The 23006-nt window shown below is 33.9% G+C and overlaps 1 protein-coding gene across 1 annotated transcript in view; it reads right to left on the bottom strand.

The window, feature by feature from the left end:
- ZFYVE9 (zinc finger FYVE-type containing 9) overlaps nucleotides 1-23006 on the bottom strand; it is a 124585-nt gene that overhangs the window by 80934 nt on the left and 20645 nt on the right. The window contains 2 exon segments of the mRNA XM_025052057.1: nucleotides 1487-1592; nucleotides 13244-13349. Coding sequence (XP_024907825.1) covers nucleotides 1487-1556 — 70 coding nt within the window. The 5' untranslated portion in view covers nucleotides 1557-1592; nucleotides 13244-13349.

The following is a 23006-nucleotide window of genomic DNA, read 5'->3' as shown; positions in this document are numbered from 1 at the left end:
AGTTTTAATCTAACTGGTATTGGGATTTTAAAAAACAGTTCAAACAAATAAACAACATAGTTACAAGAAACTGGCTTCTGAAATTCTTCTCCTTTTAAAGAAGTTATTTTTGTAAGCAAATGCTGTATTTTCAAACTAAAATGACAATTTTTACTAATTCAACAAATATGTATTGAAAATCAACTGTATACAAAGTACCCTACTGGAACTTACAAGAAGTAACAAAGAGATTGATGTAATAAACTAATGGTTTTAGTAATTAGAGTTAGTATTATTCTAGAAGTACAGTATTTGCTAGGTGTAGCACCTGTGTAGCTATCTCATGACAAATAATTGTGATACAGAGAGGGCCAAACTAAAGAAAGAATTGAGAAAATACTTGCATAAAGGACTCAAACTAAGAGAATAATATACCTTCCACCTCGGAATGTATAAAACTCACCTAGATCCAATAAAATCCCAAGTGATTAGGTTTCACATTTACATGAATCAGGAATGAACCTAAGGTTATGGGTTAGCTCTGGGTCATCAGTGGTAACATATGAGAAGAGTAGACATTTCCAAGTATCTTTCCTCTCCCCTTTCCCTCCTACCCCTATAATCCCACATTTTCTTTAAGGCTTGCTCTGTCATAGCCCTAAAGCAACAAAATCAAAACAAATCTCTCTTCTCAATTGCTATTAAAGAACAATCTGAATCACTGGCTACAGAAAAGGTCTGGAGGCCATTACTAAAATCATGGACTTTAGATGGAAATATATGACTTTGTAAACTTGTTATATGCCATTTCCTGTTAGAAACAGACCACCACGGAAGGAGGATAAGGTGAAAGAGATTTAATTATGGCTTATCCATTGAAATCATACTGAGAGGGTGATTTAAGAAAAAAGTTTCCCTAAATGAAGTGAATCTTAAGCAGATATTTTTAGACTGAGCCTTACGAATGTGACATTTAATTAAACATTTTGGCAGTTACTTAAAAATGTAAATCTTTTAAAATTAGGTTTCAAATGTATCTTTACTTTATTGGTCAATCAACATTTGACAGCTGTTTTTCTTAGTTCAGGACATACAATCACACATTTTAAAGCTTTTCTTGATGATAAATTGGTTGTACATAGTAGAGGAGAGTTCAGGCTCTGGTATCATACTGCCTATAATCTAAACCTGCTACTTATTAGCAAAGCAACTTGGGAGAAGTTGCTTAACCTCTCTGTGCTTCTAGTCTCATCTGTAAAACGTAGATAAAATCTACTTTTGTGGAATTAGTTTAAATATGAAATGATATCACCAATGTAAATAGTTTAGCATAATATCCAGTACATAGTGATTAAAAATGTTAAGTTATTACTCTGGATATTAACATGTAATATTATTAAGTCATTAGACCTGCTTTTACTTTTTAAAAAGAACTGCATCCTCTTAAAACCCCACATTTTCTATGTCATAAATACATAAAAATAAATTTGCCAAAGTTAGTACTCACCTTCGTTTTGTTCAAATTCATCTAACACCTTGTCCAGGTTGTAAGCTTCTGCTTGGAAGTAATTCTCCATCGGTGAGGAAACACCACTTAAGAGACTTGTTTAAAACTAGAAAGTAGATCAAATTTGTATTACACTTTCAATTGTTAAAATATAATTTATAGACAAAACAACTGATACAACAGAAATGCAAAGGATCATAAGAGACTAACTGCTATGAACAATTATATATACATCAATAAATCGGACAACACTAACTGAATAAATTCCTAGACACATACAATCTACCAAGACTGAATCATGAAGAAACAGAAAATCTGAACAGACCAATTACTAATAAGGAGATTGAATCAATCATTTAAAAACACCCCAAAAAAGAAAAGTCTAGGACCAGATGCCTTCACTGGTGAATGCTACCAAATATTTAAAGAAGAATTAATACCAATACTTCTCAAACTCTTCCAAAAAATAGAAGAGGAGGAAACACTTCCAAACTAATTTTATGAAGCCAGCACTACCTAATACAAAGCCAGATAAGGACACTACAAGAAAAGAATATTACAGGCCAGTATCTCTGATGAACATAGATACAAAAATCCTAAACAAAATATTAGCAAGCCAAATTCAACAGTACCTTAAAAGGATCATATACTATGATCAAGTGGGATTTACTTTAAGGGTGCAATGTTGGCTTGACATCCACAAATCAATGTAATACACCACATTAACAAAATGAAGGATAAAGATCATATAATCATCTCGATATGCAAAAGTCATTTGACAAAATTTGACATCCATTAATGGTAAAAATTCTCAACAAAGTGAATATAGTGGAAACATACTTCAACATAATAAAAGTCATTTATGACAAACCCACAGCTAACATCTTACTCAACAGTGAAAAGCTAAGAGCTTTTCCTCTAAGATAAGAAACAAGACAAGGATGCTCACTCTCACCCCTTTTATTCAACATCTTATTAGAAATCCTAACCAGAGCAATTAGTCAAGAAAAAAATAATAAAAGGTATCTGAATCGGAAAGGAGTAAAACTGTATTTACAGACAACATTTTATATATACATATATAAAACTCAAAAGACTCCTCCAAAAAACCATTAGAACTAAAAAACAAATGAGTAAAGTTGCAGGATAAAAAGTCAACACACAAAAATCAGTTGCATTTCTATACACTAACAACAAAGTATCAATAAGAAAATTGAGCAAACAATCCCATCCACAATTGAATCAAAAAGAATAAAATACCTAGGAATAAATTTAACCAAGAAGGTGAAAGATCTGTATACTAAAAATTGTAAGACATTGATGAAATAAATTGAAGACACATATAAATAGAAAGATATTCAGAGCTTGTGAACTGAAAGAATTAACGTTGTTAAAATGTCCATACTACCCAAAGCAATCTATAGATTCAATGCAATCCCTATCAAAATTCCAATAGCATTTTTCAAGTAAAAAAATCCTAAAATTTGTATGGAACCACAGAAGACCCTAAATAGTGAAAGCAATCTTGAGAAAGAGCAAAGCTAGAGCCATCACACCTCCTGATTTCAAACTGTTTTACAAACTTATAGTAATGAAAATAATATGGCATTGGCCAAAAAACAGACACATAGATTAATGGAACAGAATTGAGAGCCCAGAAATAAACCAACACATATAGGGTCAATTAATTTATAACAAAAGAGCCAAGAATATAGCATGGGGAAAGGATAGTTTCTTCAATAAATTGTACTAGGAAACTGAACAGCATATGCAAAAGAATGAAACCAGACACCTATTTTACATTATACACAAAAATCAACTCAAATAGCAAAAACAAAATAGCAAAAACAAAACAAAAAACACCCTCTAATAAATGGGCAGAAAAACTGAATAGACATTTTGTTCCAAAGAAAACATACGAAGGACCAATAGGCATATGAAAAGGTGCTCAACATCACTAGTCATCAGTGAAATGCAAATTGAAACCACAATGAGATATCACCTCACACCTGTTAGAATGGCTGTAATCAAAAAGACAGGAGATAACAATTGTTAGGCGCGGATGTGGAGAAAAGGGAAACCTTGTTCGCTAGTGGTGGGAATGTAAATTAGTGCAATCATCATGGAAAATAATATGTAGGTTCCTCAAAACATTAAAAATAGAACTACCATATGATCCAGCAATTCCGCTTCTGGGTATTTATACAAAGAAAATGAAAACACTATTTAGAGGAGATATCTGTACCTCCATGTTCATTGCAGCATTATTTACAATAGGAAGACATGGGAACAATGTAAGTATCCACTGACAGATGAATAGATAAAGAAAATATGGGTTTGTGTGTATAGGTGTATATATAATGAAATATTATTCAGCCATAAAAAGGAAGGAAATTTTGTCATTTGCAACAGTATGGATGGACCTTGAAGGCATTATGCTAAATGAAAGAGAAAGACAAATACTATATGATCTAACTTACACGGTATCTAAAAAAAATTGAACTCAGAAACACAGAACAGACTGATGGTTGCCAGAGGTTGTGGGGTGGGAGATGAGGGAAATGAGTGAAGGTAGACAAAAGGTACAAACTTCCAGTTGTAAGATAAATAAATTTTGGGGATGTAATATACAGTATGGTGACTAGAGTTAATTAATAATACTGTACCATATGTTTGAAACTTGCTAAGAGAGTAGATCTTAAAAGTTCTCATTACAAGAAAAAAACATTGGTAATTATGTGAGATAATAGATGTAACTAAGTTTATTGTGGCAATCATTTCACAATATATACTTATATCAAGTTTTTATATTGTATTCCTTAAACTAATACAATGTTATATGTCAATTATATCTCAGTAAAACTGGAAAAAATGAAATACAAAGATTAATAAAATACAGATATGTATATATTTTTTATAAATCTTAAGTATATAAGGATAAAATCTCATAAATCTACACAGACCATGATAAACTATAAAACTGGTCATCACACTGGATATACTGCAAGATTTTTAAGCTAATAAATTCTAGAAATCTGTAAACTGACAATCATTAAAATATAAATAATTGTAGAGAACAGACTTGGTGATCATTTCAATAGGACATGTTTCAAAAGATAAATTTCAGATGTTGAGAAAGGAATCATTTTCTTTGGGATATAACTGCATTTCTATTAGAACAGAAAGCTTACAGAATTGTTTTCAAATGGGAAATGACAAGAAAGTTCAAATGAGCATGGGAGTGAGGGATATTAGTTCCAAAATGCTAACGATGACTCTAACTTGGTTATTCTTTTTAAACCTCTTCTTTCCAAGTATCATTTCGAAGTCTTTCTTGGTGGTAACTAGTCTAAAAGTATCAAGTATCCTGTGGGCATATAAACTAGGGGTCTCAACTACTTAACAGAATACAGAGAGCACACAGTAGTTGTTAAATAAATATTATCCCATTTCCCCCCTCTATTATCATAAGCCTCATGCTTATTTATCTCCCTAATCTCTCAAAATTTCTTTTCATGAAAATTATCCTTGGCTTCTTACTGGTATATATGGAAGCAGATAGGAGGAAAGATAAGATTATAATTCTCCCAAAAAGTCTGAGTAATGAAAGCACGAAGAAGGAGGAAATATCCTATTACAAATTTTAAGTCAAATATTAAAAAATGGTGAATTTTCTTTGACTTATAGTGTATCTTCTTCTTTGAAGCATATGAAAGTGTCAATATTCTTGCTCTCATTTTACCAATTTACAAAAATAAGCTCAGAGAATTTAACTGACTTATTCAAGCATTTCCCCATGATTATTCATTTAGTCAACTATTATTTATTAATTGGCTCCTGTTATGTAATTTCAGTTTACATAGACAAACAGGCTACATAATCTATACATGGTTTTTCCTGAAATCTTTAGTTCAAAAATCATTTTCATATACATGCCATTTTATTTTGATAAAGCCTGCACATTTAAACTGTCCAATGCAAAAAGCATAAATAAAATTTACTATACACAATTTAGCACATTTAACATATACCTTCACTACTTAACATTTCATGGTCATTATATGTAAAATATTAGTAAACAAATAATCAGTTCAACATAATTACTGTGGATCTACTATATACAGAGCGTTGTGATCAATTAAGTCTCAGACATCATCCCTAACATCAAGGAGCTTATAATTTACTTAATGGTAAACTATGCTAAATAAGAAAATTTAAATAATAAATGATTTTAATAACACAGCACAAGAAACACAAGGTACTACATGATTAATTTGTCAGAATTACAGATAAGTATTACAGAATAAGTACTATAAAAGTTTAAGAAACGGGCCAATCACAGCCTGGAAGGTCAAGAAAGGCATTATTTATGGATTTGAGCTGGGTTTGAAGGTTGGATAAAATTTTAACAGATATTCCGCATGGGAAGATGCGGAAGTGAAATTTCAAACAGGGGGAGATTTATGGGAGTGATCTTATAGGAAATCAGTGAAATTGAAGCAAAGATTTATTTATGTGGGTAACAAAGGGACATGATATTATGGAAGCCCTAGAATGCCTGAGAAAGGTATTGTATATACTCTAAGTAATGGGAAACATTATAGCATTAATAGATAAGAACATGAACTCTAGGACTAGACTGTCCAAGTTCTCATCCTAGTTCCTAGTTCACTTACTAACTATATGACCTTGAGGAAATTATTTGTGACTTATTTCTCATCTGTAAAACTGGGTAATAATAGTATCTTCCTCTAGAATAAATAAATTGATATAGATAACACATTTAAAACATTGCCTGCCACATAAGCAATTTATAAGCTTTACTTTACAAGCTTTATAAGCAATTAAGTTTTTAAGCTCTGGAGTTGATCCTTCTATTTTAAATATACCCTTCCACACATATTTATTGAGCACCGATATGTGCAAACATTATGCTGGGTGCTGGAACACACATTTCTTCAAAGTATCATGCTCCTTCCCTCTTCAGGAACTTTTACCCAACTGCCTCCAACACGCCCACTCCTTCTGCAAAAAATTCTACCTCTTTCAGTATTTAGCTTACTTTCATAAGGAAGTCCTCTCTAAACCCCTAGAAAAGTTATCTCCTCTTATAATTCCTTATAGCACCTATTTTTTCTTTTTAATATTTATCACAATCTATAAATATACATCTGTGTGATTATTTGATTAATGCCAATCTTCCCTCCAGACTGTAGACTACACAAAGACTCCTACTAAACTGTGTTCACCAAGTAATTAGCACGAAACCTGATGTAGTACCTATTCAATAAATACCAATGGGATGAATAAGTGAACAGTGTATAAACAGTTGGTCAAGAAGTTGTATTGAACTCCAATTATATTACTGATTCAGGCAAGCATCAAAAATGGATGTTAAAATCTTTAGGTAAATGGATATTGGGAAAGAAAATTATTAATTACAAAGGAAAAAATGTATGTCTACAGTGAAAAGATGGTAATCACTACTTTAACCAAATAATCACATTACCAATAGTTTAACAAGCTGACATTATGCACCTACTGATATGATGCAATGAAAAGTTTAAAACATTGCCTACACAGTATTCCAGCCAAAAATGTTTAACCTGAATTGAATCATGAAGAAACAAACAAATCTAGAATGTGAAGCATTCTTTAAGACAACTGTCCTAAACTCTTCAAAAAACTGTGTTATGAAAAACAAATCATTCTAAATTAAGAGACTCAAGAGATTAATTAACCAAACGCCATGCATGAACACTGACTAGAACCTTGACCAATAAAACACATAATTCACAAAGCAAAAAATGATATTTATGGGAAAATCAGAGGAATTTGGACCATACATTAGATGATACAATTAATTAATGATCACTTTCTTGGATGTGATAATGGTATTTTGATTTTGTAGGAAAATGTCTGCTCTTAGTAGATGGCTGTTGAATCATTTAGGAAAGAAGTGTTTTATTATCTGCAACTAATTTTTGAATGATTCAGGGAAAAAAAAGAATGTGAGCGTGAGGGAGTGGAGTGAGGGGGAGAAGCAGAAGAGAGGGAAAGGAGAGAGAAGGAAAGAGGTGTTCGAAAAAAGAGGCAAAATGACAAAAATAAATCTAGGTGAAAGACTGATATATGGGTCTTCATTGTACTATTTGTGTAACTTTTCTATAGGCTTGAAATTTTTCAAAAGAAAAAAGAGTGTACTGAGCTGTTGGTGGGAAGCATTCCTTCCCACTCTGACTATAGAAATTTTGGACAAACTAGATTTTTTTTAAAGTTTATACAAATTCAAAAGCAAGAAAAAGAAATATACAGATACCATAAACCAAGAAGAAACCAGGCCACAGCAAAGAGTGAGAACTAAATGGTGGCAGTCCACAGGGGATACAAAACCTTCAGGCCTGGGATTTGAAAGCTAGCGGAGAGGATGGGAATTGCTGGCTGCAAACTTATAGAAGTTTCTACATTGGAGGGAGCCAGATTGGGCTCTCTGCATAAAGCCAAGAGCTTGTGGGGTGTTGACAGGGTGGTGGGCGGGAATGGTCTACAAATGGCCCCAAGACTCCTCAACAGAGCAGCAGGACAGAACACAGTGCCAATAAATTCGACATTCAGAAATTAGAATTTCTATCCTGCCCCTCATTCAGGAATGGGAATAATATTAATTCTTCTCATTCATGAACATCACATAGTTTATCTCTATACTTACACAGCTCTTCTTGTGACTTTTAATAATATTTTTAATTGTAAAAAAGTCATTAAATATGGGACAGGAGAGAGAAGGGTGCATGTAACTATAAAGAAGTAACACAAGAGAGATCTCTGTGGTGCTAGAATCATGCTGTATCTTAAATTGCAATGGTGGTTACACAAGTCTACATGTGATAAATGGAAGAGAACTACGTATTCATGAATATATTCATAACAGCATTATTCATAACAACCAAAAGGTGGAAACAACCTAAATATCTATCAACTGATGAATGGATAAATAAAATGTCAATTTCCTGGTTTTTTCTATAGTTATATGTTACTGAGGAAAACCGGGTAAATGAAGGGTGCACAGAAACTTTTTATACTATTTTGCAACTTCCTGTGAATCTATAATTACTTCAAAATAAAAAGCTGAAAAAATAAGGAAAAAAGTTATTAAAAATTGAATAGACATGGGGGCAGGGTGAAGAGGGCATCTTTATAAGAGAATGTCAGAGCCCAAGTGTGGTGAAGCAGATGTCCTTGTTGTACGGTGCTCAAGCATAAAGGTGTCAGAGCCCCAGCAGGGTGAGAAAGTTGTCTCCTCAGGATAGCCCTGCATGGAGAGTCAGAGCCCAAGTGGGTAAGAAGGGTCCATGTGCAGGAGGGGTGTAGAGAAAGATGTAAGAGGTCGGTCCAGAGTGGCAGGTCAGAGCCTAAAGAGGATAAAAAGGGCCAAGAAGACAGTGATAGGAAATTGGCTACATGTAGAGAAATGGAATAAGTAACTACTCAAAGGGCAATGGGAGAACGTTTCTCACTGTTGAAGAAAGGGGTTAAAATGTGGAAAAGGAGAAAATTACAAAGAACCCTGCAAAGTTAGTTTGGAATCTGAGGTATGTGTGAATTCATGGACTTCAATAAATATAGATGCTTATAGCAATAAATATAGATGTAAATGTGTGTGTGCACACGTGTGTGTGTGTCTGTGTATACATACGTTCTCTAGCTCTATGCACAGAGGATCTTGGAGTAGGAAAGTCCCACTTCAACTCCATGTAGCAATGAGAATACAGTTTTGGTTTCTAAATAATTGAACCAAAGCTCCACAGAGAAATGGCTGATTCCAGACCTGGAGTAGAAAAAACACAAGAGCTTTGATGAGGTTGTAGAGAAATACGAACCCGCACACATTGCTGGGAGGAAAGTAAAACCGTGCGAAACTTTGGAAAATAGTTTCTCAGTTCTTCAAAGAGTTAAACAGTTATACAATATGGCATAGCTTTTCTACTCCTAGGTTTATACTCAAGAGAAATGCAAACATTCACACAAAAACTTATCCACAAATGCTCACAGTAGCATTATTCATAACAACAAAAATTGGAAACAATTCAAATATCTATCTACTGATGAATGGATAAATAAAATGTGGTATGGAATATTGACAAAATGGAATATTATTTGATACAAACAAATGAAGTACTGCTTTATACCACAACATTGATAAATCTTGGAAATATTATGGTAACTGAAAGCAGACACAAAAAGCTATACATTATATAATTAAATTTATATGAAATGTACAGAACAGGCAAATCCACAGAAACAGAAAGTAAATTACTGGTTGCCAGGGGCTGAGGGGAACTGGAGAGAAATGGGGAGTGACTGACAATGGATAAAAGATTTCTCTTAGTGGTGATGAAAATGTTCTGGAATTAGTGGTGATGACTGCACAACTCTGTAAATATATAAAAACCACTGGACTATAAAAAATGGTGAATTTTATGGTTATGTGAATTATATTTCAATTTAAAAAAAAAAGAAGAGCCTTGAATATCTTGTGTGCTGGAAAGCAAGGAAGTGCTCCAAGAATGACTGGGACATGTTAAAAGGACACAGAAACCAGATGAAGGAACTCCCACAGGCCAAATCAGAGACAATCTGAACATCGAAATAAATAATGAAAGCAATGGATTATCACCCACTGAATAAAAAAGAAAACCATGAGTCTTTATAACAAGAATGAATGAAACCCAAATGTGCTAAGGGATAGGATATTTACATAGTTTTAAATTACTAATTACTAAAGAAAAAAAAAGAGCCACTTCAGAGACAGCCTGGCAGACACCACCTTATACAAGTGATCAAAGTGAACATCATCAGTAACGGGACAAATAGAAATCCATGCTCCCTGACAATGAAAAGGACACAGCAATATAGATACATAGCAATATAGATACTTATGTGTGTGGGGAGTGGGGTAAGTGACAGGGACAGAAGTATATGAGGAACTCCCTGTATTTTTTGCTCCTTTTTGCTATGAACCTAAAACTGCTCTAAAAATAGTTTATTAATTAAAAACAAAGGCAGTACCACTTCTGTGAAAGTCCCACTAAAAATGCACTCCCTGAACCTAGCCATGAGGAAACATCAGACAAATCAAAATTAAGCAAAAGTGTCAAGGTCAAGAAAGTCCACAGAACTGTTCTAGCAGAGACTAAAGAGACATGACAAATAAATGCAACATGTGATTCTAGATACTCTTGATAAAAAGGACATTAATATAACTGGCAAAACTTGAATAAAGTCTGAGAACTAGATAGTGGTAATGCATCAATGCAAATTCCTTGATTTTGATGACTGTACTGTGATGATGTAGGAGAATGTCCTTGTTTGCAGGAAACACAGTTTCAGAGGTGATGAGGCATGCAGTTAGCAACTCACTCTCAAATGGTTCAGAGAAAAAAAGTTGTTTGTACTATACTTAATGCCTTTTCTATATGCCTGAGGTAGTTTTAATTTTTTTTAATGTACTAAAAGTGTCTATCATACTTTTAATTTCTTTTTCTGATCCTTTTTATGGCATCTTGCTCTCATTTCACGGATATAAATTCTTCTCTTACCTCTCTAATGTATTTACCTACAGTTTGGTTTTTGGTTTTTTTCCCAAACTTCTGTTTCCAGTATTATTTCCTCCAATTCCTCTTTTGTACTTTTGTGTTTTGGTCTCTTTCACATTGGAAGGTTTCCCCAAATGCCTATCTACTGAACAACTAAAGTACTAAAAGCCAACTGAAAGCTCTGCATGTGTGGCTTCTCACTAGGAGGCTTTCATTGCACGGTGATTGGATGTGAACACAGCTATTTCATTGGAAGATCTCCAAATGTCAGTATATGTACATTTTTTCCTTTGGATTCCAGAGAAGACTCATATAATATCCTGTCAGGGGTGCGGAAATGTAATACCAGGCAATCACTTTCCTAAAAAAGAGTAGAGGAAGGAGTGAGGGGAAGGGTTTCACTTGTCAATCTATGGGATTTCCCTTAATTCCCCTGCTTTCACCATAGTGCCCCATCCTTGATCTCTGCTATGTCTAATGTCTCCAAATCTTGAGCCTCTTTAGTTTCATTTTCCAAAGAAAAACCTGTGGTCTCCTGAGGACTTGGGAGAGGGGCAGTCTTCTCACTGCAATAATCTGGGCCTCTGAGAGGATTTAAATTTATGTCAGGATTCTTTACGTGCTTTCTTACAAAAGTATCCATCTCATTTTAAAAATAGAAGTTACTAAATATTATACATGTACATCTAAAAAAGGAATATAATTACTTAATTCAGTACAGTTTCTTCCTGAGGACCTCTTCTTTTTCTTTGGGCTTCTAGACCTCTTTTTATTGTGATTACCAGAGGCCTTAGGGACACTCTCATGAATCTCAGTCTTAGGGGTTGCTCCTTTTATGTCTCCTTCACTGGTACTTCCTATTTATGCTATACACTAATTACAATGAATGTATGAACATGATGCATCAAACACAACTGAGCATCTATTATTTACCAGGCACTGTCCTACTCATTAGGTTACAATTACAAGACTATGTCCTTGACCTAAAAGTGCTCAATGTTTCATAGAGAGATGGATAAGTAAACTTAAAATATAAAACACTGTGGTCGGTCAGTTTCTGTCTTTCTTTCTCTCTTTCTCTCTCTCTTTCTCTCTTTCTCTTTCTCTTTCTCTTTCTCTTTCTCTCTCTCTCTCTCTCTCTCTCTCTCTCTCTCTCTCTCTCTCTCTCTCTCGGGGTAGGGCAGGCTTCAGTAACAAATATTACAATAACTTATTATTGGTGATTATTTATTGACAGTCTTTGCAGCGAGTGAAAACTTCCTGAAGAGGTGATGCCTGAAGAATAACATTTTGCTAGGTGAAGACAGAGAAAGGCACTGCACTTCCTTCTCACACTCCCATATGAAAAGGCTACCTCGCCAACTGCAGGCTCAGAAGCTTTGGTGAGAAAGGCACTATTGCTAAGTGCCTTTGCTCAAGTCTTAACTAAAGAGAAAAGGAGCTCAGTCTCCTGTTCCACGCTGTCAGACCCATGCTTCTATCTTCAAAGCTTACATGGAAAACCAGAACCAGAGTATGTGACACTCCATTAGTGAATGACATAATCAGTTTCTAAAACTAACCTCACCTACACACTCTCCATCCTACCAGCATTTTCTACTCCTGAAATAATCAGGGGTAGTCAGGAAAAAGGCAATGGTTCCTGCTCTAGAAGAACTAATAAAATTTATTTTCTATTTGAAAGTATTGCTCTTCATAACTAATCTAAAAATACAAAATAATATAATTAAATCTATATTTCTAGCTAATTCACTGCCCCCAAATTAGCTTTACCTGTTGAGTTCTTATATGATGACTAAGAAATATAAATGGTATTAATTGGGTAGATATAGTACTATTTTCTCCTAACAATATTCCTCAAATCCACGTTCTTTTTCATGCTGAAATTACCTTTCTATGCTCAAGGTAGAAGTTGACTTTAAAAGGGAGAAATCAAGCACTAGTAGAGAAATTAGCATTTTTGACATAATGCAACAGTAATTTAAAAATATCCTTTTGCTCTGAATTTAAGTCAAAACGTTTTTTTTAAAACTACATTCCTGATTTAATAAGAGGCAAAGTTATACAAATCAAGCAGCTTATATACATGAGCATTATTTTCTACAGATCTAGTTGTTTTCTTAAGTTCAATGTCTAAAAGAAATAAGAACACTGATTTTCTTACCTTTTCCCCCTTACACACGTGATAAGGAACAGACTTCTCTGTGCTTACTCATGATGCTTGCTGCACCATCAGCCAGTCCTGCTGATTCAGTATGCTCTGTTGGATCCTAAAGAAAAAACACATTGCTCATTACATCTGCTAAAGCAATAAGCCCTAATTTTCTGCATATAAAACCTATCATAGCCAGACAAATAAAAGCTATGGTGCTTAAACAATAAATTACAATTACATCTTTACATTCAAAGATGTGGCCAGCATGGAATGCAGCAGCAGGCACATTTTATTTTCTAAGAAGGCTAATTAAATCAATGTTTCAATGAACATTTAAGAATTTCTGCACACTTATTTTCAATGGATCATACAAAGTAAAACATCAAGGCAAGCACTTTATATCCAATGTCTTTAACTATGTTAATTCATAAAAATACCACTGATTTTATATGACAATAGGCCTTCCAAGAATCTAGAGCTACCAAAACTGCTGCTTAACAGGAAAAGTTGTTAGTGTGATTTTTTTCTCTATCGATACAGAATTCCTAAAATGGTATTAAAAAGATTCCTGCTAAAATTTTTATCGCCAAACACTGCTTTTCCCCCAAGTGGAGTCTCTTATGATTCCTGTTTTCTTCCACTGCTTAGAAGCAACGACTCTATTAACCCAATTTTATCTTTTACTATCAGGGGTATGCAAAAGACAAAGCTTTCTCAAATGTTATTTCCTCCTTCTATATATATATGACAATATCCATGAAGTTACAGTAGTCCAACGAATGCCTCTATAATTGCTCAGAGATAATTCGAAATTCTTTAAGAGTCTAATTTAGCCTTCAACAAGATTAGTAATAGAAACTAACCAGAATAAAACTAAGAATCTCATATTATCTGTATAAAATATCTAACAAATAGTCATAGAAATTTCAGAATGAGAAAGTATGTTAGAGATGATCTAATGAACATCACTTAATTTTAAAGATAAACTGAAGTACTAAAAGAAATTTGCTGACATTTTACAAACATAATATCATTATCTGATATTAAAATTATGTGCTTATTAAAAAATAAGAGAGTAAGAAAAAGGCCTAAAATTCTAGAAACCAATAAAAAATATAAAATGAAAATCACTGGTGAAAGGTTTTCCCATCTTGAGAACTTGAAAAAAATATGCACATGCTATATACTCTAAATGAAAAGACCTCTTGATACTAAGAAATAGACTTGCATCTATCAAAAAGAACTAAATCGTATCAGAAGCAGGAAAGGGCTGTGTGGGGTAGAAAAACCAAAGTCAAAATGAAAATGAGGCAAAAGTGAGGTCCTCTCCTTTAATACCTAGCTAATTAAAGATTTTTTAAAAACAAATAAAATTAACTTTATAGATTCAAAGTCAAATCCTGTACATGTATGTATATTTTAATGTATGATGCAAGTCCCATAACATCGTGTAACTGTCCCAAATATCATAAGTTTTTCTTCTGTTATCATATCCCTCTGACTTTCCAGCCTAAGCTGGAAAAGCCTCAAGCCTGGTTCAGTCCAACTGTCTACCTATAGTCACACATTCCCCTACGCAGCTTAAATGTGACTGGGTGAAAATCACACAGATGGCAAACTGGTCTCAACTTTACATCTATGACTTCACACTACATTTTCCTTAATCATTCTACTTTCAACTCTGTACATACCTAGAATATCTATCTATCTGTATATGCCTAGAATGTCTATCTCCTCCACTGGACTGTGAATTCATTGAGAACAAGGGCTCTGTCTTCATTCTCTGTAACTCAGGGTATACCTCATAGTGCTCAACAGATATGTCATGAAGAAATAAATTGTATAAAATTAATGAAGTCCATATTTAAGTAATCAATCTCATGGTGATGATTTCTTTCTCCCTAAGAAGTATTTGTGAATGTATATTATAGGTGAGAGGAACAGTAAGCAAATACAAGAGAGAAACAAAAAAGAGAAATTCTCTAGTGGGAGAGAAAAAGGCGTAAAGAATTTAAATAGGAACGTTCATCATTATTATATAAACACAGATCCTTTGACATAATAACTAACTTCTAGAGATTTATCTTAAAGAAAAAAACTGGATAAACAGAAAAAGTACAGAATAAGTTAACACTTAGACTGATGTTTAAAATAGTAAACTACTAGGGAAAATCTACATGTCACATGAGAGGAGCAATTTACAAAATGGTACAAATGGTTAAGACTCTATATTTGGGGAAAAACTTAAAAGTTTTTAAAAATATCCACCAAAATATAATAGAGAATCTCTCAATTAGTGTATGAGGGATTTACATTGTTTTCAAGCCTCTATAGTCCTAATTTTTCTTAGGATGAATGTATGTTACTTATTAATAAAAGGAAAGATACATAAATTTAAGATATATGAATTTCAATTAATAAAAACCCAAGCTACTTAAATTTTTACTTTCAAGTATGAAAACTGATAAAAGAAGGAAATAAGAAAGACGAAGATTTAAAAAAATTATCTCCCTAGGATATATGATTAAATTTTAACTATACTATGGGGAAAAAGAAAGAAGAATCATCTAAAATTAAGATACCAAGATTTTATTTTTTAAATAAATATAAGGAAAATGACATTAACAAAGATGTTTAAGATATAAGATCTATTTACAGGAATCTCTGATGTGGACATGTTTATAACATAAGAGATTTGTGAAGGTAATAATTTCCAAAATCCTGGCCAAAAAAAAAAAGACAAAACGATGGGGCTAAACTAGACAAAAATCTCAGTTAAATATTGTTTTCTATCTTGGCTCTGGTTAATTCTGTTCATCACAGAATAAAATTAGTATCTGTTTAGTAACCAAACTTCTTAACATTTTCACCAGAAAGTTTGGCAAGAAATTAAACTCAATATGTACAAAATTGCATTCAATATTCCAAAGCCCTCTTTCTTGGTTCCCTATCCTAGTCTGGGAAGGGTTCTCAAGGTAGATGTGGCAGATTATATTTCCAAAGATGGCTGCTACAACAACTCCCATCCCACATGATTTTCTTACAAGAGTGGTGAAATCTATATCCCCTTACTCTAAACCTGGGCAGATTTTCATGACTACCCAACTAAAAGAGCAAAACAGGAAGGACACTAATGGTAACTTCCAGGGCTAGGTCACAAAAGCTAATACAGTTTCTGCCTGGTCCCTTTGAGACACTCACTCTTGGAATCCAGTTATCATGACAGAGAGACTACATTGGAAGGCCACTATGTAGGTGACCTGGCCCATGAACCTCACATACGTGAATGAGCAAACCTCAAGATGACTATTGCCTCAGCCACTGTCTGGCTACAACTGCATGAAGACCCTAAGAGACAACCACCTAGCTAAGTCCAGTTATTCCCCAGAACCACAAGAGATAATAAAGTTGTTGTTTGAAAACACTATGTTTTGGTGTAGTTTATTATATAGCAATAGATATATGTAACATTTTAGTAAGTTGTTACTCTTCAACCCAATCTTATATAAACAGTCTAAAGAAAAGGATTAGAACCATAAGAGAGACAGGGGTAAAAAAAGACACACTGATCGCAGCCTCTCCTTTACTGAGCAATTTAATGCTAACTCCAAATTTGCAAATCCTATTCAATAAAACAGACTTTGGACTTCTTACAGTTTAGGAAATATCTCATTATTCAAGAAGCTAAAGTGGGGGCGGGGGGGGGCGGGGAGGGGGGGGTTGTCCTTACCTTCTACTATAGTTTATCAAAGTTTTTCCCTAAATATACAGTACTCTACTACTAAGAAGAGTTCTAGTAAAGTTCTGATAAATGTATTGTTTCCCATTACATTAACTTTCCAGTACCATTTAAGTACTCCTTATAGATTAGCATCCCAGGAACTCATTTAGCTAGCCAGCTCCTAAATGAGTCTATGCATCATTATCCATTTGGCTCACTAACCTCAAAACTTGAGCACCCTTCTAGATACTACCTCTCCTTCTCCCCACCTCTACATTCAATCTAACACCAAATCTCATCAATCTTCCCTTTTAAATCTCTCAAATCCATTCATTTTTTTCTATTCCCACTGCCATATACCACACTACCATCTTTCTGTTGCCCAGATTTTTGCAAGAATCCTAACTAGTCTTCCTGTCCCATACCCGTTTTTTATCCATCTAGCCTATTCTCTATACAAATACAAAACACAAGTCTGATTATATTATTTTTGTACTTAATACCATTCAATGGTATCCTATTGCCCTCAGAATAAAGTCCACACCTCTATAACATAGTGCTGGTTTCTGTTACCTCTCTAGTATGACACCTTCCATTCTCAAATTTTTGCTCTATTCACTGGTCATCCTGATCAACTGAACTTTCGATTCTCAATCTTGCCCTTCTCCATTCCTCAAAACAGGCCTTTATACTGACACATGGATGAACTTTGAAAACATTATGCTAAGTGAAAGAAGCCAGTGAAAAAGACCACATATTTTATGGTTCTATATATACAAATTGTCCAGATAGGCAAATCCTGAGAGACAGAAAGTAGGTTCGTGGTTGCCAGGGCCTAGGGAGAGGAGGAAACAGGGAGTGGCTGTTAACAGGCATGGGAGATAGGGGTGGGGACGGGGGAAGTGGGGATCGGGTTTTTTTGGGAGTGAAAATGTTCTGGAATTAGACATTGGTGATGGTTGCACAACCCTATTAATAGACTGAAAACAACTGAACATATACTTTAAAAGAGTGAAATTTTATGTTATGTAAATTATATCTCAATAAAACTTGTTATAAAAAAACAAAACAAACCAGGTGTTCACTCATTATTATTAAGGCCTGAAATACTCTGCCTCTGACACTGTTACCTGACTAATTCTTACTTATCCTCTTTATCTTACCCTACACAACACATCTTCAGTGAAGCCCTTCTGATCTAGGTCTGGGATAGGTGGCCCTTCTTTCTTACATATATTTTGCTTCCTCTATTACAGCAGTTATCAACTGAATTATGAACTTTTTTTTAACTACTTGTCTCCCCCTTACAGGCTATTGAGGTTTTTCCGTATAGGGATGCTTCTGTCTTATTTATCATTACATCTCTGGTATATGGCATAATGTTTGGCACAGAATAAATGCTCATAACCACTTGTGACACACAGTAAAATAACTAAAGAACTTACTTGCAAAGTACTTCTACCTAGGAAATTGTTCCATACAAGAGTTGTGCTGAGACTGTTAAGACTCTAATGTACTTACTATTTTAAAGTTTATTAATACCAATATAAAATCATTAATTTGCATACTGAAGAACTGTTCAAACTTAAACCATGTTTTATCAAGGCTTTTTATCCATAATCACAACTCTTCAGACAGCTCGTATGAGTCTGATTACTTACCTTTAAAGAAAAAGTGTGATTCAAGGGTATCTATGAATGCAACAATGGAATATCCACCAAAACTGGTATTTATGCTTGAATTCTAAATCAAGCATTACTAACATGTAATAGATCTGTTTGTCTGACATTTAATCCAAATGAACACCTTTATGAGTAGTCATTGGAGCTTGGTGAAAGAACACTGGAGGAAGACTGGCAATCCAGGTTTAAATTTATGCTTTTTCATTTAACAACGCCACTGTTTTCAGAACAATGTGTTTATATAAAGTGCCTTGCTTAGATCTGATATATAAGTGCTCAATAAATGGTATCTATCATTATTCATAGTCAAAAAGTAGTTTGTGTGAAAGAATTAGACGAGAAAGGCAGTGTGATTTGAGCCATAAAATAAACTAGCAAACTAGTTTGTTTACAGTTAATAACCCATCAGGGCCACTGGTTTTAAGTGATCGATTCAAATTTGAACAATGAAAAGAAATATAGGAACAAAAAAGTAACCTTGACTGTTTAACTTTCTGAAGAGGCTAAGTATATTTGATCCTAAAATAAAACCTTTTGAATATGAACACTCACTCACTCACAGTGGCAGAAAAAAGAAATGAGATAATCTTTGAGAAGAGCTTTATTCCTGCAAATAAAGACCAAAGTACATTAAGAGAGCAGGATCTGGGAAGTTGACATTGTTGCTGCCCCACAATTCACACAGGGCTTCAATTTCCAGGATATCAATCTGGTATCTTTCACAAACACTGAATTCTTGGTCAAGAGCTAGCAGAACCAGGTAGTTGTTTCATCTATTAAACACTAATCGAAAAGCACAGTAGTTTAACAAATGTTAGGAAACATGATAACAACTGTATCAAGTATACATAATGCACTCAAATCTCTAGAACAGCAACTGATTTGAGAGTGGCACAAAAATTAAGAACAAGTATAATTCTCATGTTTGGAGTAATAAGATTCAAGACCACATAAGTGAATTTATATGGCACAGGACCAGATACTATTTAGATCTACAACATCCCTAAAGTAGCATATAAACTGTTTGTTCATGACTGAACCATTAATTAACTTCATATGTCTAATTTCTAGACAGCAGATATCTAACTGGATTATCTTTGCCAAGAGAATCTAGAGTTGCCTGCCTCTCACCCCATATACACACATAATTTTTATTACAAGACAAAATGCCATGTTCAGGGGAAACCTAACAACCTAACCAGTTAATTAACCTGCTTTAACTTGTAAAAAAAAATCTTAACAAAAGTATCCCAATAGTATGATATAAATTGAGACAAACAACATCAAAATCAGTTTCAATCTAAATTGTATATCTAAAATTTCAAAGATCAGACACTAACTCTGACACTATGATTTACAAGTATACATCTATCCCTCGATTTACGAGGATTATCTGTTCCACGTGTCTTTTTTTTATGCAGAAGAAAACCACGTAAAAAAGAGTCTGCCAATACGAAAAAAAATACTGAAGAAATAGTCTGATATAAAGTCATAAAAATATTTCACTATTTCAAAAATGCTAATGGAAAGTCAGAAAAAATAAATTATATTTGCTGTCAGTGTCTATACTGTAATCTAAAGCAATCAGTCTTTTTTAATTGGCACAAAGTCACTATCTTCATTGCTCGAAATATTTGGAAGTACTACTTCAGTTTCATTATTTATGTTTAGGTGATCTTTTCCAACTCCATCTTTTGCTAAGTTTTCATAAATTCTATGATAGTCACTACAACATTTTAAAAAATCTTTTTGAAATTTTAAGGCTTGTTGGATGTTTGGATCAATATCTAGAATTGCAGTTTCCAGTTTTGTGGCCAATTGAAGAGCTTTGTAAATATTTTCTGGAGTGAATGAAACTGGTTCAAGGTCACTGCCGTATTCATTGGTAGGATGGGTTTCAGATATTAAGTGAATTAATTCATTATCAGTTAATTTATGATCAACCATTAATTCATTAATGTCACCTACATTTAAATTGTCAGAGCCTTCTTCTTGAATTTATTTAATAAATTAATAATGCCAGTTAATCCTTCTTCAGTTGTTGGAACCATATTCCCTGGAACAACCACTTCTGGCCATAATGCTTTCTAGCAAGCATTTATATCACTCAAAGCTAAAGCAATATTCTTGATACAACTTAAAACTGTGTATTTATTCCAGGCTTCTGTAACTATAAGTGATTCATTATCTTTAAGTTTATTAAAAAACATCATTAAAACTCCATTTAATATGATTAATCTTAAAGGTGGAAATAACAACTTGATCTAAAGGTTGGATCAAGGAAGCTGTATTTGGTGGCAAATATTGTATATGACTTTTATATATGGATGTTCTAATTGTGTGGATGACCAAATGCATTATCTAAAAGTATTTTAACAGGAAGACATTTTTCCTTCATATAATTTTCAGCTTCTACAGCAAAACGTTTGTAAAACCAATCCCGAGAAATATCAGTAGTCACCCATGTTGTTTTGTCATCCAATGAATGGGAAGATCATTAATAATTGTGTAAGTATTAGTTCTTTGTACGTTGCTGTTAAGCTATTGTTTTTTATTAAGAGCAGTTGCCAATAATGGAAACGCATAAAATGAGACTGTGTAAACACGGGGGAATATTTACCACATGTAAAAAAAAAAAACTCACTTAAAAAAAAAGTGTAAATCGAGGAATGGGAGTATAATACACAAGCGATAAATTCATTAGGGGTAGGGTCCTATCATCTGGATCACTGTAGGTAACAGACTGACAGGAAGATATAACTTGAATACCATAGAATGTGTGCACCAATAGCAATAACAAGAGAATATGTAAAGCAGAGTTATGACTCACCACTAATCCAATCGCTACAAGTGATGTGTTTCACATACCAGTACTATTGGAAAACTAGCCAGATTGGTAGGTATACCTTAATAACTGCAGTAAAATTAGATACTAGGTATGCTCCTGTCTTTATAACTTTTTGTGAACATTTAGAGCACTATATTTTACTTTTAACAATGTCAAATTTAAGAAGAGCATAACTAGAAATTAAATCAGCCAAAGCTTGGGATGCTGAGTTAGATGAAACAAGTCCATGTGCAAATTACTTGTATTATAAACATTACAATATTATTCAATGACAATTCAAAGAAAATCTCTTAACTGTAGGTGCTCTCCCAGTGCTATCTTTGGCTCCCTTTTCTTCTAAAGTCTTCAACTACCATCTCCATTTGAATGACTCAGATTTCTCTAATCCTCACCTCTCGCTTAAATTCCAGAATCAAAGCTTCACCTACCTGACAAACCACATCTCCATGTGGATGTTTCACTACACCTCAAATTTCAAAGTGAGTGAACCCTTCACATGTAAGAGGAATATTTTCACAAAAGCTGCCAACTCTCAATGTCTCCCCACTCAGTTCCAAGCATGCCTCCATTCTTTTCTGGCCTCTTTCTCCATCTTGGCCACATTCAATTATAGATCACATTCTCACTCTTGCTGAAACTCTTCTTCTATGTTTTATGTGACACTAAAAATTATGATTTTCTCCTACTTCTTTGACATCTCTTTCTCACTTTCATCCAACTCCTTCTCTTCTACCTAATCTTAAATGTTAAAATTACTCAAGAGTTCTGTACTGTCCTCTTTTCTTGATTTATATTCTTTTCCAAAGGAATTCTATTTACCATTGCCTCAAACGCCATCTGTTAACAAGTCCCAATTTCCTTTTATCCACTTCAGACCTCTTTTCTGGGTTCTAAACCTATACATACAGTGCCTATTCATTGTCTCTGTGTCTCACAGACATTTCAAACTCATTATGTACACCTACTCTCATACTAATCAACACTGTTTCTTCTCTGTTCCATATATCATCTACCCAACTGCTCATGATATAGTCATTCTCTATCTCTCCTTCTCCATGATGCTGACCATCAACATTCAATTAATTCCTAAAATTGTTGAAAATCCATTTACTCTACCTACAACCACTACTTTGGTCCAAGCCACCATTTTTCCACAACTAGATACTTAAATGATCTTTTCAATGTTCTATTCTTATCTACTTTGCCACATCCTCCCCCAATCCATTTTCCACTCAGCAGTTACAGACATCTTTTAAAAGAGATAATCAAGTGATTCTTCTACTTGAAATTCTTCAATTGTTTTCTATTGCACTTAAAATAATACCAAAACTCCTATGACTTTATAAGGTCCTGCATAATTTAACCCCTGCCTAACTCTCCAGCTTATTCTTTTGCCACTTTCCTTCCTATTTCTCTCCATCTACACTGACATCTTCTTAGTCCTCAAGAATATCATGTTCTTTCCCACCTCTGGTCCTTTATTCATACTGTTCCCCCTCCTTGGATTGCTGTTTCCCACTC

Source organism: Pteropus alecto, unplaced genomic scaffold, assembly GCF_000325575.1.
Source record: "Pteropus alecto unplaced genomic scaffold, ASM32557v1 scaffold25, whole genome shotgun sequence".
NCBI lineage: Eukaryota > Metazoa > Chordata > Mammalia > Chiroptera > Pteropodidae > Pteropus > Pteropus alecto.
This window is presented reverse-complemented; position numbering and strand designations above follow the sequence as displayed.